We start from the raw sequence: 19049 nt of genomic DNA, 5'->3' as shown, positions 1-19049 counted from the left end.
TTAATTACATAATGTGAGCAAACGGTTATGACTATGACAGAACTACTTTTTAAAATATAGAAAACTAAAGGGGTTAAATTAGGAATATGTCTGAGACTTTTTTCCGATTCAAATAATATTTTGTGAATGCAGCCCCATCTGTTATTAAGATATACACTCTTTGTAATTATCTTTGATAAGTCATTTGTTCATAATTTCAGGGTGATAAATGTGAATACATCAGAACTATTAATGCTTTCTATACCAGGAAATTAAATAAAAATGTCAAATTAATTTCCTTACAGCAGAAAGTCTTAAATAATCACGCTTAGATACAATTTAATGAAATGCCTTTAATTTCTATTCTCATTTGTCCAGCTTGGAGTCATCTCAGAGCAAATGAATCAGGTCGACAGGACTTGGTGATATGGCTTCAAAGACATTTCATCCCTTTTCTAAGAGGCGTCATTAGTTCATGTTGTCCCTTGACAGAGCTTGACTTGTGTCGTCCAGGGTTTCATGTATTAAAGGTCCAAAGGTTTCTTATGTTAATGACCTTCTTTATGGTTGTTAGACTCATATGAGTTCCCCTGTGATTGACCATGAGCCTTTGAGGCTGGATTCGGGAATTGGTTTAGTAACAAAGAACGATGTTGTAAATGGGGGAACTACGTTGGCATTAATGAATGTTTCTTGTTTCAGTTTAGGACCTGAGGAGAATTCCCTTCTGTGTTGTGCCATGTGTCACTTTCGCTAATATAAAGGTCATTGCATTGTTGTTGGTTTTCTCAGAGTGGCGTGGTCTTGGAGATGTACCCGTTGCTGCTACCTTGATTGAGATACACTTGTGATTGTGTTGTTTATTGAAGATCCGTCCGAGTTTCTCAGTTACACGACACATGACTTACAATTTTGTTGCATTTGTCTTGAAGCCTTTGGCCCAACCAAGGGTGAACTGGTGAAACCTCTTTAATAAAGTGCAAAACGTATTCCAAGACATATGACCAAGTCCAGTTGACCTGATTTTCGACTCAATTGCTTTACGATTGTGAAGTTATTATTCTTGACAAAATAAGTGATACTCAGCTGTACTTCTTTTTAATGTTGAATACCAGAAAACAAAGTATCCTGCGTCCCAAATTTTTCACGAATGTGAATTAAAAAAAAGTACATATGTAAAGTTGTTGTGTAGCCTGCACCATAGAGTGTGTTCTTCTGTTGTGATAACAGGGATTGTTTCATATTTATGTCCAACACATGCAAAGAAGAATTTCACAGATTTTACTGTGAAAATCAGGAACTAAAACACATTTTTAATTTCCATCAGTACTTCAGTAAAATGCACCATGTGGCTTTTTTTTCCCATGCAGAGAGCTCGTTGCATGATAGCACCAGGAGGACTTCATTACCAAATTGCCTTTTTTTTTTTTTTTAAAAGGTTGAAAGATACAACTCAGTATCTTCTCACCATCTCGGACGGTAAAACTAATTAACACATGGCTCGAAAACTACAGTACGGTAAATAAAGCGGCCTATAGCCACATCCTCCGTGTCTGAACCGTGGCCTTGGGCTGATCGTTGTCAGCCTGGTTGAGCAGCTTCATCATTGACACCCGTGCATCCAAACAGCAGTGATCAGACATTTATTCTAAAGAAAACAAAAACAAAGTGTGTGGCAGACAGGAAGGCGTAACAGAAGAGCTGGGCTGGGCTCAGCGCCGGGAGGAGCTGCCGTCAGTACTGAAACGAGATGACCGAGTTCACTTTGTAGACGTGGTACGAGCGGTTCCAGAAGACGCGGGTGAAGTAGTTCGTGTAGGGAGAGTAGTTCATTTTTATCTCGTGGCAAAACCGCCCGTGCTTGGAGAAGGAGAAAATCTCTCCTTTGTCGTAGACAACCTGAGCCAGACAGGAGAAAGGGAAAAATGTCCGTTTGTAAACATTCCCACACTGACCTGGCCAGGAGGCAGACATGAAACAGTGACGAGGTCATGCAGAGATGACCGACTGTCAGAACTGAGCTCTTTGTGTTTTTTTAATAATAAAGATTTAAACTCACGTGTCCGTTGGAGATGTCAAGCAGGTCTTTGATCCGACAGCCCTTGTGGACAGTGAGCTCGTTACAAATCGACTCCTCGATGATCACGTAATTTGTTTTTTGCAGCGTCAGCAGCTTGTAGACGTCCTCCGCAGATCTGAGAGCGTACACCTGGTAGGTCTGCAGGAGGACGAGAAGAAGAAAGAAAGAAGGATATCATAGTTTCCCCCTTTGCTTTGGCGAAACATTTCTTTCCCACAGTCGGATCAATTGGTTTATTTACCTTAAAAATATCTGAAAATACATTAAACATCAACATGTTTGAACAGGCATTGTGTACATAAAGGTAGTGCATGTGCCTGTTATACATTTGAATTTGATGTCTTTTTTATCAGTGTTATTTTTATGCAAAGTATCTTTTATTAGTGATACATGTTATTCCCACATTTTCTAAACTGATTTATTTATTTTTCCATGCCATTCAAAAACAAATTTAGTATAACATACCACTTTAAGATCTTACTCTGATTTCATACAGTATCTACTATACATGCTATTGTATATTTTTAAAAAATATCTTGTGTTTTTTTTCAATTTTAAAATATATTAGTGAATTACCCATTATCATGTAATTTAATATTATATCCACCATATTGTTTTCATCAGTTTCAGACGTGTATTTGTGAAGTAGACGTTGACGTATACAAATATATTTTGTCTTGTGAAGCACTCAAGAGTTGCAGTTTTACGGCAAATCGATTCACTGCACGATTACATTACCGTACGCTCTGCCTATCGTTTCAGTAATCAAATGCTTCAATCTGTTCCTTTGTTTTGTTTTTTCCTGAATGAACTTTGCACGACACTCACGTCTTCGGTCCTCTTCAGCAGGTTGACGTCCGAGTAAAGAGGTAAACTGGTAACGGCTGCGCCTGAACACAGCTTCACTGTTCCCAGCAGCTGAGGACTGCCTGCAAACACGGCCGCCGCCGGAGCCTGCGACCTGGAAGGAGGCGGAAAGCAGCGTTTGAGCTTCTTTTCAAGCTTCGCCGCAAAGACGTTCCAGATATTACTCACTTGATCCAGCGGATCAGCTCGACGGTGTCCGGGTCGTAGAACTCCTGCAGGTCGGTCAGCTCCGCGATGACGTGTGGGCAGTACTGCAGGCAAGCAGAGGGGGAAAGCAGCGTACAGGAGGTATATAATGGATATGGAGAGCTTTGAACAAAAGGGAAAAAAACAACAAACCATCTGGAATTCTCACCTCTCTCCACAAACTGAAGCAAATGATGGTGGGAACAGCTGTGCTCAGAATGAGAGACTGAGGAAGAAAAACGTAAACAACTGAAGGAAAGCGAGCAGTAGGTTCTTCAAAGAGACAGAATATACACACACACACACACACACACACTCACACTCACACTCACACTCACACTCACACTCACACTCACACTCACACTCACACTCACACTCACACTCACACTCACACTCACACTCACACTCACACTCACACTCACACTCACACTCACACTCACACTCACACTCACACTCACACTCACACTCCTCACCAACACTACCGGGTGGATGGACTTGAGTTTGAGCCACTTAAACACAGTCAGCCAGAGATCCGGGGAACACACACCGAACGCTGTGAACATACAGACGTACGGCGTCCATAAATACTTCATCCTGCAGGAAAAATCAAACACAAGCAATATCCAGTTAAGCCAAAATATAAACTTTCATTCCAACAAACATCTAAAATGACGATGACCTACCCGTCAAACAGCAGAGCCAGACCCCCAAAGAACATGGTGTGAAAAACATGGTAGACGACCTCGGGCTGCTCTCCGATTCGACCGTCCTCCAGCACGTGGTTGCTTTTCTTCGGGTGGCCGCTGAAGAGCAGTGAAGAGAAGAGTCATGATGTGTACAGCTCATGGTGTCAAACCCAACAGGCTCATCAGGAAAATATATGAAAATGATCTGGAGGGAAATCTAGTCATGAAAATATCAACTGTAAGAATCTTAAGATGACAAATTTTAGCCAAAACACCTCAGAGCCTTGAGAAATGGTTTGTATGGTGGACAGTGTGATACTGCAGCATTTAAATATATTAAAGGTTAAAGTTATCATGGGAACTGAGTCAAAAGTAAAAGCAGTTTGCGTATCTTATTGGATTTTTCTCACTGATCAGCACGACTGTGGCTCAGATAAATAGAGTATTCTGAACTTACCAACTGAGAAATGTTGGGGAATAATTTGGTATTATCTCTTTGTTGGGTTTCAAACAGAATACGATACATGTACTTTAAAAATAAATCCTTAAGTAGCCGTGCAATTTATTTCATTTTCCAGCCCAAATTTGACCCGACCCATGAGAAATCATCCCAGTTGTCAACTCATGTTTTTGCAATGAATAAAGCCTAGAGATCATGTCTGGGTTTTATATGTTAAGAGACACTAAAGCAGCAGCATGGGCTGATCAGACCCAATAACGTGGTCGAAAACACCGTTTTATAAACATGGTAAGTTAAACTTATTGGGCAGAAACGCTCCCAAACTGTAGGTTCCCCTTGACTGCAGGATTTTGACAATTCTACAGACATAAAATAAGAGTAAGTCCAATTTGTCTGAACATTATTTGAGCCATGAGCAGATTCATACGAGTCTCTGACCTGAGTCGCATGTAGATGGTCTGCACGGTGGACAGCAGGCACACTGACAGCACCAGGAAGTAAAAAGGAAGGACTGAAGCCTGCGTCAGCCGCAGAAACAGGTCCTGACTCGGAGTCTGCAAACTTTCCTGGCACAAGAGGAAGTTCGGGACAAAGTCGCTGAAACAAAATAAAGGAGAACTTTTTCTATTGGATCCCATTTGGTTGAAATACACTGCCTGGAAGAGAAAAAACTTAGATAGATAGATCCTCTTTGAACTCACGTTGTTGTGTTGAGGCCAAATTTAACTTCAAGGAACTTCAACATGAAGTCACTTTCACTGACGGGTAAAAGTTTCTGGAAAATAAAAAAAAATAAAAAAAGGAATCACAGTCCAGTGACTTCATAACCACTAAAGGAAATTATGTATTTTTCTTTGGATTTACCTTGACGAAGTAGCTGAAGGTGATCCCGGTAGTGAAGACCAGGTGGAAATGTAAGAAGAGCTTCATCACTCGAGCCACAAGAGGACCCATCTTCATCTTTTGCTGAACATAAACAGTTTACTGGAGTTACTCTGTATAGAAATGTGACCTTTTTAATGAACATACAGAAATATGTAAAAGTTAAACCAAGAAAATCTTAATACATTTAATTTAACACGTCATCAAATAAACAATAGTGAGGAAGAACAATAGTGAGGAAGAACAATAGTGAGGAAGAACAATAGTGAGGAAGAACAATTGTTCCAACGACGATTTGCCTCTACCTGGAAGTACCTGGCGAGCACTGAGCCAATCAGAAGGCTGAGCAGAGGCGAGCTGAGCAGGTCTGTGTTCTGAAACTGAAACAAGTAGGCCAGGAACAAGGAGCTGAGGTACACCTTATGGATGTCGGCCATCTGTCGGTTCCAGACGCAAAGAGTGGGGAAAGAAAAACAAAACACAAGCTTCAACTTCTCCTGAGTCAAAAACAACAAGGCACCATAATGGGAGCGCTTCTTTATTTATTGTTTTTTAGTAATTGTCATTTTCATCTTTTTGCAGATGATGCAATCATGTTTACATCCAAATCCGGAAATGTGGTCCAATGGGATGACACATCTCAAGGTGTTTATCCTGGTGAACCGAATAGAATAGAAATACTTTATCAATCGTGGGACTGTGTTACCTTGCGAGGAGGCATGAGGTCAAAAGAGTCGAGCAGAAACAGACAGAGGCCTTGGATGAAGAGCACATAGTGACTGTGTTCCCAAATCAGGAGGAAGGTGAAGGTGGTGGCACTCATGGTGAGATAGCAGAACATCTACAGAGAGGCATACAGAGGGGATTTAGAGGGACGATCCATTTCTCTTTTTCAATCACGTCACATCGTGTAAAATCGCACTGTTCACACGGAAAAATGCAGCTGCTCTCTTTTACAGGTGTCACTATAGTAAGTCACTGGAACCTGCACTCTGGACTTGTTCTATGTCTTTCAGTGTGTCTCACCTCAGTGGCAGAGCTGATGTTGTTACTCAGGAATCCAGTCAAAGCTGCAACCTGACAAGAAAAATAAGGCAGAGCCCAGTTGTCCCGCAGAGGAATCGTGTTTTCCACTTTGGTTGTGTCTGGTCTGCGGCGAGAAAGAAATTACAGACGGGAAATGAAAATGAAATCTTACAAGGAAAAGACCTACAACTGCAACTCCACTTCATCCCTTTATTGGACATTTAATATTGGAAATTAATCTCTTCAGATTAAAGGATAATTCAAGACTTCCAGAATTCAAGCAGTGTCCATCAACACCCTTAAGTAACCTTTTCTAATTTAAAAATAAGTTAAATTGGGAAAACCTGTCAATGGTGATTAATGTGTTATGTGTTTAAAGCCAAATGTTTCTGAGTCACTTCAGACCCGAGTGTTTTGACGGTGCAAGTTCGAGGAGGATCTTCTTACCTGTTGATCACATACCAGGCCACCGCCAACATGCCGGCCACCCAGGTGCCGCTCATCACCCAGCTGCACACGAACAGGGCCGTGACGTAGACCGCCTGCAGCCCAAACACCGCCCCGATGTAGAAGTAGATGGGTTCCACCAAATCCTGTACCGGGGGGGAAGGGAGGACGGCTCGTCAGCGAAGCAACAAACAAAGTACACTGCCAACGTTCATGGGCGGGACTCCCTTTGAAAATGAGACTCCAAGTTTAAGTCATCCCAGCGTTTTACATTTAGTTTGTTGCCTGACTTAAAGTGTTTTAATTATTCTTTGTCGATGGCAGTTGCAGACTAACAAGAAGATTTTGACACCAGCGCTCGAAGCCGTGTCTCCTTTATTTGTAGTTCAACATGAATCCATAGTAATAATTAATTAGTAAATGTGTGAACCTGCTTGTAGGAAAGATTTAATGCGTCAAATATGAATTTCAAGATGTATAACTTTTGTACTATTTTGATAAATATATATATTTTTAGACTAACTTCAATGTACCACTAGAGGGAGTCAATGCATCAAATCAGGAGTTTATTTCGGACACAAAAAGCAAACAAAACAAATAAACTTCACAGAACAAAGTCAAGCCAAAATTAAGTGATTAAATAAATAATTAAATAAATAAATAATGCCCAAACCAGCAGAAATCCCATATTTGTTCCACAATACAACACACTATGGTCTTGTTTGGACAAAAGCGATAAAATGGTAACATAAAAACCTTCAAATTAAAATGTTTAGACATTCTTTTCCTTTAGTTTGAATGCAAAGAGGTACATGCTGAGGAAACACTGTGGAACGCACCAAAGAAACAAAACAAAAAACAAAAACATACACAAACTCTATAATTGTGGCATTTGCAACTTTCAACGTGAATATTTTTACAAGCTCACGCTCATATTCTGGTCTTGAAGCCACGTCGTTACCAAATTCAGAGTGTGATAGAGATATTTCACAAAGTGAATGAGAAGGAGAAGAAGAAGAAATCCTCACCTGGCTATTTGTGACTCTGTATATGAAGCTCGTGATGAGCTCTGGATAGAGAGACAAACGCTCCACAGCGTTGATTGTCTGACCTGAAACGGTCCTGTTATCCACCATCAGCTCGTAAAGCCCTGGAAAACACAATAAAACACAGTTTACAGTCCCGGCCTGCTCTGTGGTGTTGCTTATTTCTCTGAAAACATGCATGGACCGGACATGTACCTCTTTCGAATGACGGTGCTGTTAACATGTGTGTGTAGTAGTAGTAATAGAGCCCGCTGCCTCCCTGGAAGGTGATTTCACGCTCGAGCTCCTGAGAGGCGCACGGGGGGAATTTCACAGCTGGTACATGGTGATGACGGTGGAAAAGCAAAAACAGAGGAAGACTTGAAAGATAACAGGGTCACCCACCTGCCTCGTTGAAAACCAGAACTTCCTGTCATGATATGTGGAAAGATACACGGCGTACAGCATGCCACACGAAACTGCTGCGAGGCATCCGAAAAACACCCTCACCAGACGCTGCAGGAAACCCGCTGAGGAGCAGAAACACGACGACACACAAGAGAGAAACCAGCGGAAAACTCACATTTGTTCAAACCAGAAGATGGATGATCAGAAATAATGAACTGGTGGAGCTCAGCCTACAAGCTGTCTTCCAAGGACTATGTGCCAATTTACAGATGGAACTGTCAATATACATGGATGGGTTTTGCAACTGAATAGACAGATGGTGTCTGTTCGTTTTGTTTAAGTAAATAAAGAAAACACAACTTCTGATCCATGCAATGTGTGACATTTCTTATTCAAAAGTTTGTCTTGAAGAAGGGAAAAGGGATTTCATGGTTGCATTAAATTCCAGAAATAACTCAAATATAAATTATTCTCTTTGATTGGTTAAGCCAGTTTACAATCTTGACCAGGCTTCAATCGAAAAGATATAAGAATAAGGGGTTAGAAAGATAAAAAAAAATTAAAAAATAACAACACAAATGGAATAAATGGCACTGATAAATAAATATGGATCACTGGTGGGTGAAGTGCAGGGGTAGGTTGCAGTGTTTTACCCACATGCAGATAATCTCCTGGATGTCCTGACAGACGACTGCGATGCTTCTGCTTCCTGCTCTTTGGCTTCAGCCTCGTGTTTCTGCTGCAGACTCTCCTCTGCTCCACTGGATCCATTCAGCTCGTCAACATCTGCACAGATGTTTACAGTGAAGCCCCAGTCTCACTCACACCTCTGATAGAACTCGGCTCAAACTTACCGCTGGTGGGGTGCTCTTTCTGTTCCTCTTCTTCGCCATTGTCTCCTTCCAGATTGTCCGATCTGCGGCATCTTAACTCGGTCATGACGAGAATAACTTAATCCAGGAGGACTTTTTTCCCCCGGGCAGGCAGCAGCATGCTAGCTAACGAGCTAATTAAATAGCCGTTAAATCAGCGCTTGACGGTGACCTGTGGTGGTGACAGGCTGGGCTGCGAGCGCCTTCCTTTCTAGACTGAGTTTTTGTCGAAAGTTGTAAACTATCGACGTGAAACCTGAGTAGTTTAGGTGATGTTTACAGTGTGGAGGAGAACTCTGAGTGAAGCCGCTCCGACCGGTGTTTCGGATTAACTGGTTTCCCCATTAACTGGTGATCAACTTCCTTTAGCGTCCCGTCGTTGCTGCTCGTAACAGTTGTTAATACAAAACACAACAAGTACGACACTGAAACATTATCCTAAATATGTTTAAAACACATTCGCTAGGACAACAACGGATTTCTGTTGGGTTTTAACCTGCTGGAACTAGCAGTAGCAAGGGCAGCTAAAGGAAGTCGGTCATAAATTACTAGGGAAACGAGTTAATCCGAAACACCAGAAAAACAGGAAACTGCACCGGAAAACTACAGGAACCCGCAAAGAACATTAATGTTTAGTTATATATCGTGGATCAGTAGCTCTTGAACCGGCTCACAGAAAATTACTAGAGATACAATTTTTAGATTTTTTTTTTTTGTAATCGAGAACATATTTTCTTAATAATAATAATAATAATTTAAAAAAAAAAGCTCTCTTAAAAATTGCAACATTTTAATTGGAAGTTAAATTTGGACTCTGGAACCGTCAATAAAGTCCAAACACGAAAAACAAATAAAATTTTATTCATTCTTATCCGTTCAATAACCAGTTTCAATAACTGGTTGGGGCCGTAACATCTGTTGTCTTCACGTCTTTTGTCAAGAGTTTCCTGATATCATTAATTTATGCTTTTGTTTGTTTGATTGTGTGTTTGTTTCTCACTTCTGTAGGTTCCATTCATATTTTGTAGTCTATTCTGAGCCGTTTTGTCTTTTTTCGTCCAGTTTTGATTTCTTAATATTTTTTTTCCTATTATTTCTCTTATCTGTGGAACATTTATTTGAAGTTTGTGGTGTTTTTTTAAACGTAGCTGTATGTGGTCACTGTGGTGTTTGTGGAGACATTGACGCCAACTCTAATGTCTTTCAGGGAGGATGATTATTTGTATTTTTTTTTATGATTGATAAATTATAGCAGTATTATATTATTATAATATACTGAATGTCCATCCAAAAGATTAATAAGTGCATGTAAGACCTATATTGGACAGCAGGGGCAGGCAGAGACTCTGATATGTTCGCAGTTTGGACTCACACACACTTTCTAATGAGACACACACAGGGGGACACGTCAGATCAGAGGCTCACTCTTGACTAACTCTCTTTAAACTTCTCCCGGTCTCCCATCGGAGTGATGTCGACCCCCGACAGGCCCCCGCAGAGTGAGGGGACGTACTCCAAGCTGTTCAACGATGGGGACAGTTACGAGCAGCGGAACCGCAGGTCCCAGGGAGGGTCTGCAGGTAAGAGACGCAACTTCTGCACTTTTTAGAGTTTAGTGGATTGGACACCAGGAGACAGTAACACCGACTCCTAACTGTCACTATGAATTTATATCATTCCCACAGTTTTGCAAATCAATGTATTATATAGTTATTCTTTCTTTTCTTTTCTTTTTTTTCAATTATTGGTTGTTACCAACATATAAAAAGATACTTTAAGGTTTCCCTTGCTAAAAGCGACGTTCCTTTCAGTGTTCATTTTAGATTATATTATTAAAATAATATTACACTTCATTCATAGGCCTACTGCACTTTTCAAAAGCAGTTACAAAGGGAGTGTTGGACTAAAACAATCAAAAGTATAAGTTAAAAACAAATGTCAGTCTATGAAGAATATATATATTTTTAAATAAGATGAGGTAAGGTACGATAAGACAATTCTTTATTTGTCCCACAATGGGGAATAAAAGTAATATTAATAAGTATTATAAACAATAATATTAATAATGTAAGAATAAAATAACGCTGTGACACTATTTTACAATAATGGTAGTATTGATTGGATTGGTATTACACAGATTGAATAAATTAATAATCTATATTGTGCACATAGAAAAGGGATGGATATTAAAAAGTGCAGGTGCGGGGGAGAAAAAGATTCAAACAAGTTAAACAAAAAACCACTCAAGAAGTACGATTTTTAGAGAGGCACAAAGACACCACTTTCAGTTTAAAAAAAGATGCCTATTGTTTATATTATTTTTATTAGACATAGCCTTACTACTCGTTGTAGAAACCTAGAAAACTGCACTTGTAATTTGCTTTGATTTGGGACTTTAGGTTGAGAAACAAAGCCTTCCATCTCACCCAAACTTTACATTTTACCTGAATACATCAGAACTTCAAAGAATATCAGATTTGTTGTTATGTTGGAAGACTTTTGTTTCTCTGCGGTAGTTTGTCTTTTGCACTTGTGAGTCTTTGTGTGGTTAGTTTGTGCTTTTCAGGCGACAACGAATCTATTATTGGTCATTTATTGTGTCTCTGTGGTTATTTTTATAAGTTTCTGCCGTCTTTTTTGTGATTGCCTCCTGTCCCCTCCAGCTTACCTGCCGTTTCCCGGCAGCGTGGTCCACAGGCTGCGAGGCCTCGGGACATTACGCCTCATCATCATCTGCCTGGCTGCTCTGTGCGCCATCCTGCTGATCTCTATCATATCCATGGCTGCTCAAAGTGAGTCTGCTTTATCGTGATTTGAAATGATCTGGTGTGTGTGTAATAATAATAATAATAATAATAATAATACTAATAATAATAATGTACATGCTATTGTATTATTATAGTGTTTCATCCTGGTGACTGATTCTCACTTTAAGCTCTTTAAGCATCAGTCAGCAGGAGAAGATGCTTCATGATCTCAATATTATTACATCTGGTCAAATGAACAAATGACACTGACAACATACAAAGCACCAATAAAGCAGTTGAGACAGACTACCAACATGCAGAGAGGAGCAGAGGATATTTATTTAAGGCGGCTCAAACTTAGAAAAAAGAAGAAAAAAAGCAATATATATGTTTCATCAAATTTTGTGATATTGCTTAAATTGATCAGTTGTAAATATGAGACTTGTGTTATCTTCCTGTGTCACCAGTTTGATATACATCAGGCTTAAGCTGATCCCTCCGAACAATGCAAAATCTTCCAGTGTTTCTTTGAGAAAGTATTTGATATGTATATAAGCTGTGTATATTGCGTATCGTTATATCGGCCAAACGTCAGCAAGGTTTCTCCACCATGCTCGTCCATGATTCAGACTTTATTCCAAAGTTTTCCTTCCAGCAGGATCACTGGAATAAGTCTGGAATAATGAGTGCACCCTTTGTTTCCACCGCTCAGATAAAAACAGAGCTCAGGGTGGCGGCGATGCGGTCGCAGAAGTGCAGAAGCAGAAGCAGGGGGTCAACGTGTCGGCGCTGGTGGACTCCATCAACAAACTGCAGCAGGAGAAGAAACAGCTGCAGGGAGAGAAGGAAGAGCTGCAAAGAGCAAAAGAAGAGGTGGAGAGAGCAAAAGAAGAGCAGCAGAAAGCAAAAGAAGAGCAGCAGAGAGCAAAAGAAGAGCAGCAGAAAGCAAAAGAAGAGCAGCAGAAAGCAAATCAAGAGCTGCAGAGAGCAAATCAAGAGCTGCAGAGAGTAAATCAAGAGCTGCAGAGAGTAAATCAAGAGCTGCAGAGAGTAAATGAAGAGCTGCAGGCCAGACTGGCTGCCACCAAAGGTACAAACAGAGCTGCTCGTACCCAAACAGGAGCCCCGAGTGATGTTTTATATGAGAAGATGCAGGCAGGACGCTCACAATCACGACATTACTCATTTCATTTCAGGGTGAAAAACGCCAAATAAAATCATGTTGATTCAAACATACTTAAAAAAAAAGATGTCATTAAATGCTGCAGCCTTCACAGTGACCACAGTTTCCCACCCCTGGTTCATAAACTGAAATACTGGCTTCAACAGGAGCTCTCATTACCGGTTCCTGATTATTGATTGAGTTTTAAACCCCATCAATTCTTTTGTCATTTAGCCCCTGATGTGATCAAACCAAAGTCGACGTCGGCTCCCATCGTTTGCCCCAACAGCTGGCACCTCTTCAACAGCAGCTGCTACTTCATCTCCAGGACCACGAGGGACTGGCCGGAGAGCAAGTCCTTCTGCGAGAGCAAGGGAGCTTACCTGGCCATCATCCACACGGCCGAGGAGCAGGTAGAGGAGGACCGGCCCGTAGGCACTGAGAAGAGTAACCTTTAATGATGTAAACATGGCTGTGTGGGTCAGTCTGATGAGGAAGGAGTAAACTGATGATACTGACGGTCTCATGTCGCCACACTGATGAGAACATCGAACGTCAGACGCCTGCCCATGAATGTCGCTGATATGTGTTCCTTGGTTCCCCAGACGTTTCTGTGGGATCTCCTCCCCAGAGGACACTGGAACTCCTTCTGGTTTGGGCTCACCGATGAACACACGGAGGACGTGTGGAGATGGGTCGATGGCACTCCGCTGGTCGGAAGGTAGGCTTGCTTCTTTCCCAAACGACACGGGCAAAAGCTGACTCAGCGTTTGACGATTTGTGCTCCGCGTGTTTGCTGAGACCGCCAGCATCAGAGGAGCAAGTGGCTGCTGCATAGAGAGCGCCCAGGGACCAGTGCAGACTAAAGTGTGCGTCATGAGGTAAAGCAGCAGTATATATGTACCGTGTCTCTCCTGGCGGTTCCCAATCTTTTCTTAGACGGTTTCAAATATGTCACAAATACGAAGAAAAAAGAAAGAATAAGTAAACAACCATTTTAAAATTTGATTTTATCACGCACAATCTGTTGGGCCTAAATGGTTTTGATACGCTTAGTCAGCAGTTAAAATGCGATCTGGCTCCAGATTGCCTGTGATAAATGGACAAACACACAGAATCACCAGAAAGGGGCTTTTCCCCTCGGCTGGCCTCCAGCCCCTTTAGACCGTTGGCTCCGTTTAATATAAACAAAGATCCATGTGAACAGGAGCAGAGGTGCAGCCAGCAGATAAAAAGAGGGAAGTGAGGAGAACAGATAGATAGAATCTGGGGGGGGGGGGGGGGGGGGGGGGGGGCATCCATTCTGCTGGAGTTCATTTCCAACAAGACCTGAACTTTTTCCAGGGTCCTGGATTTTCCTAAAGCTGACTTTAGGAAAATGTACCCTCACAAATCAATGTGGATCACAATGCTTGCAGCTTATTTGTTATATCATGAAAGAGAAGAACTCACTGTGAACTATAATGAATCAGACGTGCCTGCAAACAGAAGCTCTGAGCAGCGTCATGCACTTTGCCTTCTGGTAGTAAACATGTGTGAGAGCCACAGAGGAAACTGAGGCAACGCAACATTTTTCTCAAAATGTAAAGTCAGGCCTTCTTTGTCTTTCAGAGGGTTTGTCTCTTCTGCATTCCTCGCTTCATGTATCCCCGTCATTATTTTTGCTTTAACACCGATTTCCTGTGTTTGGCCAACGTCTGCACATTGTCTCATAACCATCTGATTTCTCTTCCTCATTCTGACAATATTTGACGGTGAATAATCTGGTGTCATTCCCCTTTTCTTTGCTCCTGTTTCCTCTTTTCCTGCTGAGATTTCTTGGTACATTCTGAGCTCACATGGTTCTGATTCTGCTCTGCTTCAATGCTTCTCCAGGATTCGACCACTACGATGTTATTTAACCATTTTTTTCCCAGCGTGCGGTTCATCGTATCACCAGCCTGCCTGCTTGTGCACAGGATTGGCTTAATTATCACACTCCTTATCGGGTGTATTGGCTTTGTTTGGGATTTGACTGAGAATGGTCACTGTTATTTTCCTTAGACTTCTGGCTGCGTTGACTTATGTATTATTGTATTCATGATATTGTTTATTGGTCAATAAAATGTGACTGTAGAGGAAACTATTTCTTTGATAGGCACGTGCAAGAAGAGAAAAATACCAATGTTTTTATGGATCGTTTGAGCATTTGGAGGATTCGGTTGCGGCTAAAAAATTAGTATTCTCAATTTTTTGGGGGGTGAATTGTTTTTAGGATGAAAACGCTAGAGTGGGTATGATGTAATCCAGCTCTAGTACTCTAGTACTCTTACTCTAACATTCCATGCAAAACCAAATGAAAGACAGCCGGGTTCGTCTGATATAGTTAGGTTGGTGAGGACGTGTCTGGACTGTGTTGTCTAAATGAGATGAGCTTGTTTTTTTAGGGATGGAGTTGATGGAGTTTTTCTCTCTCATTTTGCTCACATGCTGCTAAACCTTGCAGCAGTTTAACTAAGAAAATGACCTGAAAGCGCCATGGATGGATGACCCAGCCTAAACTACGTCGCTTTTCTCAGAGGGTGTTCCAAGTAGAGACGGTTTCCCTCCTGAACTACGACCTGGTCGTTAGTTTTGTAAGTTGAGGGAATATTTTTGAATTTAATTCACATTTTAAAAGGAACAAATGAAGTGAAGCCAGTACGGGAGAAATCTAATCACGCACGTCAAGATATTGTTGATTTTAGCAGTATTATTCAATCGGTATATCAGTTTGTCGACGGATTGGATTTTTACAATTTCATAGTAGTAGAATTTCTTTGTTCTATGTTATTATTTTTCATGTTTCAGTAGTTTCTGGGAGGAGGGCGAGCCCAACAACCACATCGACGAGGACTGCGGCTACATTGTGAAGACCAACGTGCTGGAGCGAGTGGCGACCCGGAGCTGGTACGACGCCCCCTGCGACATGTACCTGCCCTTCATCTGTGAGAAGTACATGGGACCTGGAGCCAGTACTGCAATACCACACTGACATGTTGTGCCAACGGCGTTTCTTCCCTCGGAGGCCGCACTTTATCAGCTGTGACGAAAACATCGGGTGCAGACAGGGTAGATTTTTGAGTCGCCGACGTCATGGAAGTTTCTAAATCAAGAAGTAGAAGAGATGGAAAGAGTGAAATAAAATATGGTGGAACAAACACAGTATGACGACTTCACCGTTACATGTCAATAACATTTTGGGAAATAATTGTATTTGATAACTTAATATAGTAATAGAAGTAGTGAAAAGTGATGATACATGATCATGATTCCCATTCTTTATTTTTATAGATTTATAGATGTATGTAGTTTATATAAATTCAGTTTTGTTTTTCTATGACGTCACAGTGTTTCACAATATAAAGTGGTAATATATTATTACTTTACCCTTCCCTTATTTACACCCAGCGCCACCTCGTGGTCACATTTGGCTCCTACATATTACATCGTTGAAGTTGGTAATACCATCAACCCTTTATAGATTAATAACATTTAGACAGTAGTTTGGTGAAAACTTAAAGGATGTACGATAGCGTATATAGCGAGGGTAATTATCCAGCTCTTAAAGTGTTTCCACTCACAAACATAAGAAAAGTAAACTTTAGTAAAAGCATAAAAAGATCATTTTCCCAGATAGATGTGGCTCAGTGCATCGACCTGCCGTGTTGGTGTTTTCAATCCGTGCTTTCCACCACGAGGACATAATCTCAGCACGTTAAAATGATCACGAAGCTGAACTGAGATCATTAACAACAGCAGTTGTATCTGACTTACTTTCCATGGAGAATCCTTCGATTGCCTCTCAGAAAGGCTGCAGAACCACCAGAAACATTCCCAGTGCAGACAAACACACTCACTCCCACCAACACACAGGAGCACATGCCTTCAAGAAAAATACAAATAAAATCTCAAATCTGACACCAAAGTTGGAGCCACAGCTTTATAGCATATATTCTTTTCTGTTTGTTTTTTCTTTTGTTTGCTTTGTTTTTTTTTATCTCATTAATCAATGATTCAAGGTAACTATTGTTTACTGGAGTTGTTTCTCTAAACTGCCTGTATGTGTGAATGTGAGAATGCAACTGTTCGCCCAGTGATGCACCCTGGTTCATCTTTCATGGGCTTCAGCGCCTCACAGCCCTGAATTGAATAAAGCGATATGACGAATGGCTGGATTCCTCCAGTGAGGATTCCTCCATAATGAACAGTGTTTAAATGTATTGCCAGTGTATCATGGAATATGTGTTTATCTGCCACAGGGTGTTGATATCACACTTTCAAAAGGTGGCTCTTGTAAATAGACAATAAAGTGATCATTGTTGATCTTGATGTTGATTTTTACCATTAAATTTATCTCACCATGCAGATGAGTGAAAATGGATGTTGTGTTAATTGCCGGATATGTAAATAGGAAAATGCTATTTAAAACACATTTTTATTTTTACTCGCAGTTTTCGGTCATCCTCTTCTCTTGTTCCTTTTGTCCCATGCACACAGGAACGAAATACAGTATTTTGAGAAGTTGATTTGTACCGTGACTGAAATTTCCTACCTCTTTCAAGATTATGCTCTGAGGATTTCATGTTTCATAAAATTCTTTTATTCGAAATATGTAATAACAATATTCAAAGAAATGGTGACATTTTCCATTTTAATTTAAATTACATAGTTATAGGCTTATTTATGCACTGACACTTAAATTATAGTATATGGTCCTGTGTTTAGGTATTTATTCAATCACTTATCTATAAATAGAAATAGAAGTAAAGTGGTTGAAGCATGGGTAAAATTGTCAATTGTCAGTTAAAACAGTGAGTATCCACTTCACTGTTTGGCCTTTCAGCACTGTTGTTGTTGCCCAGCAGGTGGCAGCAACGCACATTTGCACACACATGACAGAATCAATATTTGACTTCCTTTCTGAAAAGAGAAATATTTCAATGCAAATTCGTCAATGAAAAAAAACAAACTAAATTGAGGTCACTTCAGCTCCAGAGTTCCTAAGACCAGTACCATAAAAGTTTTTTATTTTACTGCTTTGAAAATGAAATTGATGAATAAATGTTGGAATCTACAAAATGGGAAAGTAAAAAAAAAAAAAAAGCACAACTAAAGTCAATGTAGTTTCAGTTTGAAGTCCATTCTTGAGGGTTTTTTCAGCTTCCATGGTGCCTTGACCCAAAATTAATAACTCTGTCGTGACAAACTTTCATGAGGCCAAGATCTATTTTTTATTTTTTTTTCTCGACCAAAACAATTTTCTCACTTCCTCTCCTTCATCACATATTAGTCAAATCTCTCCCCGTCCTCTCTGAGATAAGGCACAGACCCGGCCTCCGGTGTGGCCTTGTCCACTTCCTGTCCGGTGGAAGCGGGCTCAGAGCGTCCCTGAGCGCCGAGGCCAAAGGTGGAGAGCATTGGTGGAGTGCAGAGTTTGTGCTCCTGCTTCCCTCCTGAGCTCGTTACCACAGAGCTGGTTATCAGGACGTCAACTAGCCCTCTCCTGTCACAGCTCATTAGCCCAGATTACAGGCCGAGACTTACCCAGAGGGAGGGAGCGAAGGAGAAAAACACCAGCTCTGTACCTGGAGATTCAACAATGTGGACGGACCGGGGCTTCTCCGCTTCAAGGACTGAGGCACCCAGCAATCTAAACCTACAGCTGCATAACAGAGAAAATGGTCCTTGCTGAATAATCTGAATTATAACCCTTATTAAATATCCAACAAAGGTACTGGACAGCCAAGGGTTTCCACACTATAGACTCTGCAGGAGCAGAGAAGCAGAAAACTGTCCAAAACGTCTCAGGAAGTTGCTAAAGCACCAAGATAACCCTTCACTGGAGCTAAAACTCCAGACAAACAACACTGTAGTATCACCAGTGGAGCTCTTGAGATAAAAGTTTAGAATCAATCGCAGTTACATGTTTCAAATATCTAATTTATTGCGGCGTTGCTCGGACTCGTGAGCTGCTGCTCAGGTCAGTTTAATCGCTGATTCACTCATGAAGGTTCATCGAAGGTGTAGTGGACGTTAGCACTCCCTCAAAGTAGCTGATATATTTATAACCAATGTCAACAGAAGGAAGCAGCGCCGAGACAGACGAACATGCAGACAACACCACAGCTTATTTTCCTGTGGCATACAGCGGGACTTATTTTGTGCTGCTTTATGAAGTTAGGCGACTGAACGTGTCACAGC

The 19049-nt window shown here is 41.0% G+C and overlaps 2 protein-coding genes across 3 annotated transcripts; one reads left to right on the top strand and one right to left on the bottom strand.

Moving 5' to 3' along the window:
* Positions 1-1606: 1606 nt before the first annotated feature.
* Positions 1607-9525, bottom strand: LOC308122657 (putative C-mannosyltransferase DPY19L4). Its single transcript, XM_080484645.1, has 19 exons — positions 8901-9525; positions 8704-8832; positions 8044-8168; positions 7855-7945; positions 7642-7763; positions 6614-6759; positions 6167-6290; positions 5847-5981; positions 5446-5577; positions 5123-5224; positions 4960-5033; positions 4697-4855; positions 3796-3915; positions 3586-3706; positions 3282-3338; positions 3095-3177; positions 2888-3020; positions 2039-2197; positions 1607-1878 (listed from the first exon to the last, which is right to left on the bottom strand). The coding sequence occupies exons 1-19, from the start codon at positions 8983-8985 to the stop codon at positions 1714-1716; spliced, it is 2262 nt and encodes a 753-aa protein (XP_080340771.1). The 5' UTR covers positions 8986-9525; the 3' UTR covers positions 1607-1713.
* A 765-nt stretch (positions 9526-10290) lies between these two features.
* LOC308122566 (uncharacterized protein) lies at positions 10291-17172 on the top strand. 2 transcript variants are annotated; one of them, XM_080484437.1, is made up of 6 exons: positions 10291-10498; positions 11582-11710; positions 12378-12755; positions 13062-13240; positions 13433-13548; positions 15657-17172. In XM_080484437.1, the coding sequence occupies exons 1-6, from the start codon at positions 10390-10392 to the stop codon at positions 15838-15840; spliced, it is 1095 nt and encodes a 364-aa protein (XP_080340563.1). In that variant the 5' UTR covers positions 10291-10389; the 3' UTR covers positions 15841-17172. The 2 variants fall into 2 exon arrangements, with proteins under 2 accessions (XP_080340563.1, XP_080340564.1); XM_080484438.1 differs by having other exon boundaries at positions 10293-10498; positions 15660-17172.
* The last annotated feature ends 1877 nt before the right edge of the window (positions 17173-19049 follow it).

The sequence above is a fragment of the Lipophrys pholis genome, assembly GCF_963383615.2.
Source record: "Lipophrys pholis genome assembly, chromosome: 17".
Taxonomy (NCBI): Eukaryota; Metazoa; Chordata; class Actinopteri; order Blenniiformes; family Blenniidae; genus Lipophrys; species Lipophrys pholis.
Note: the sequence above shows the minus strand (reverse complement) of the source record. Positions and strands in the feature narration are given on the sequence as shown.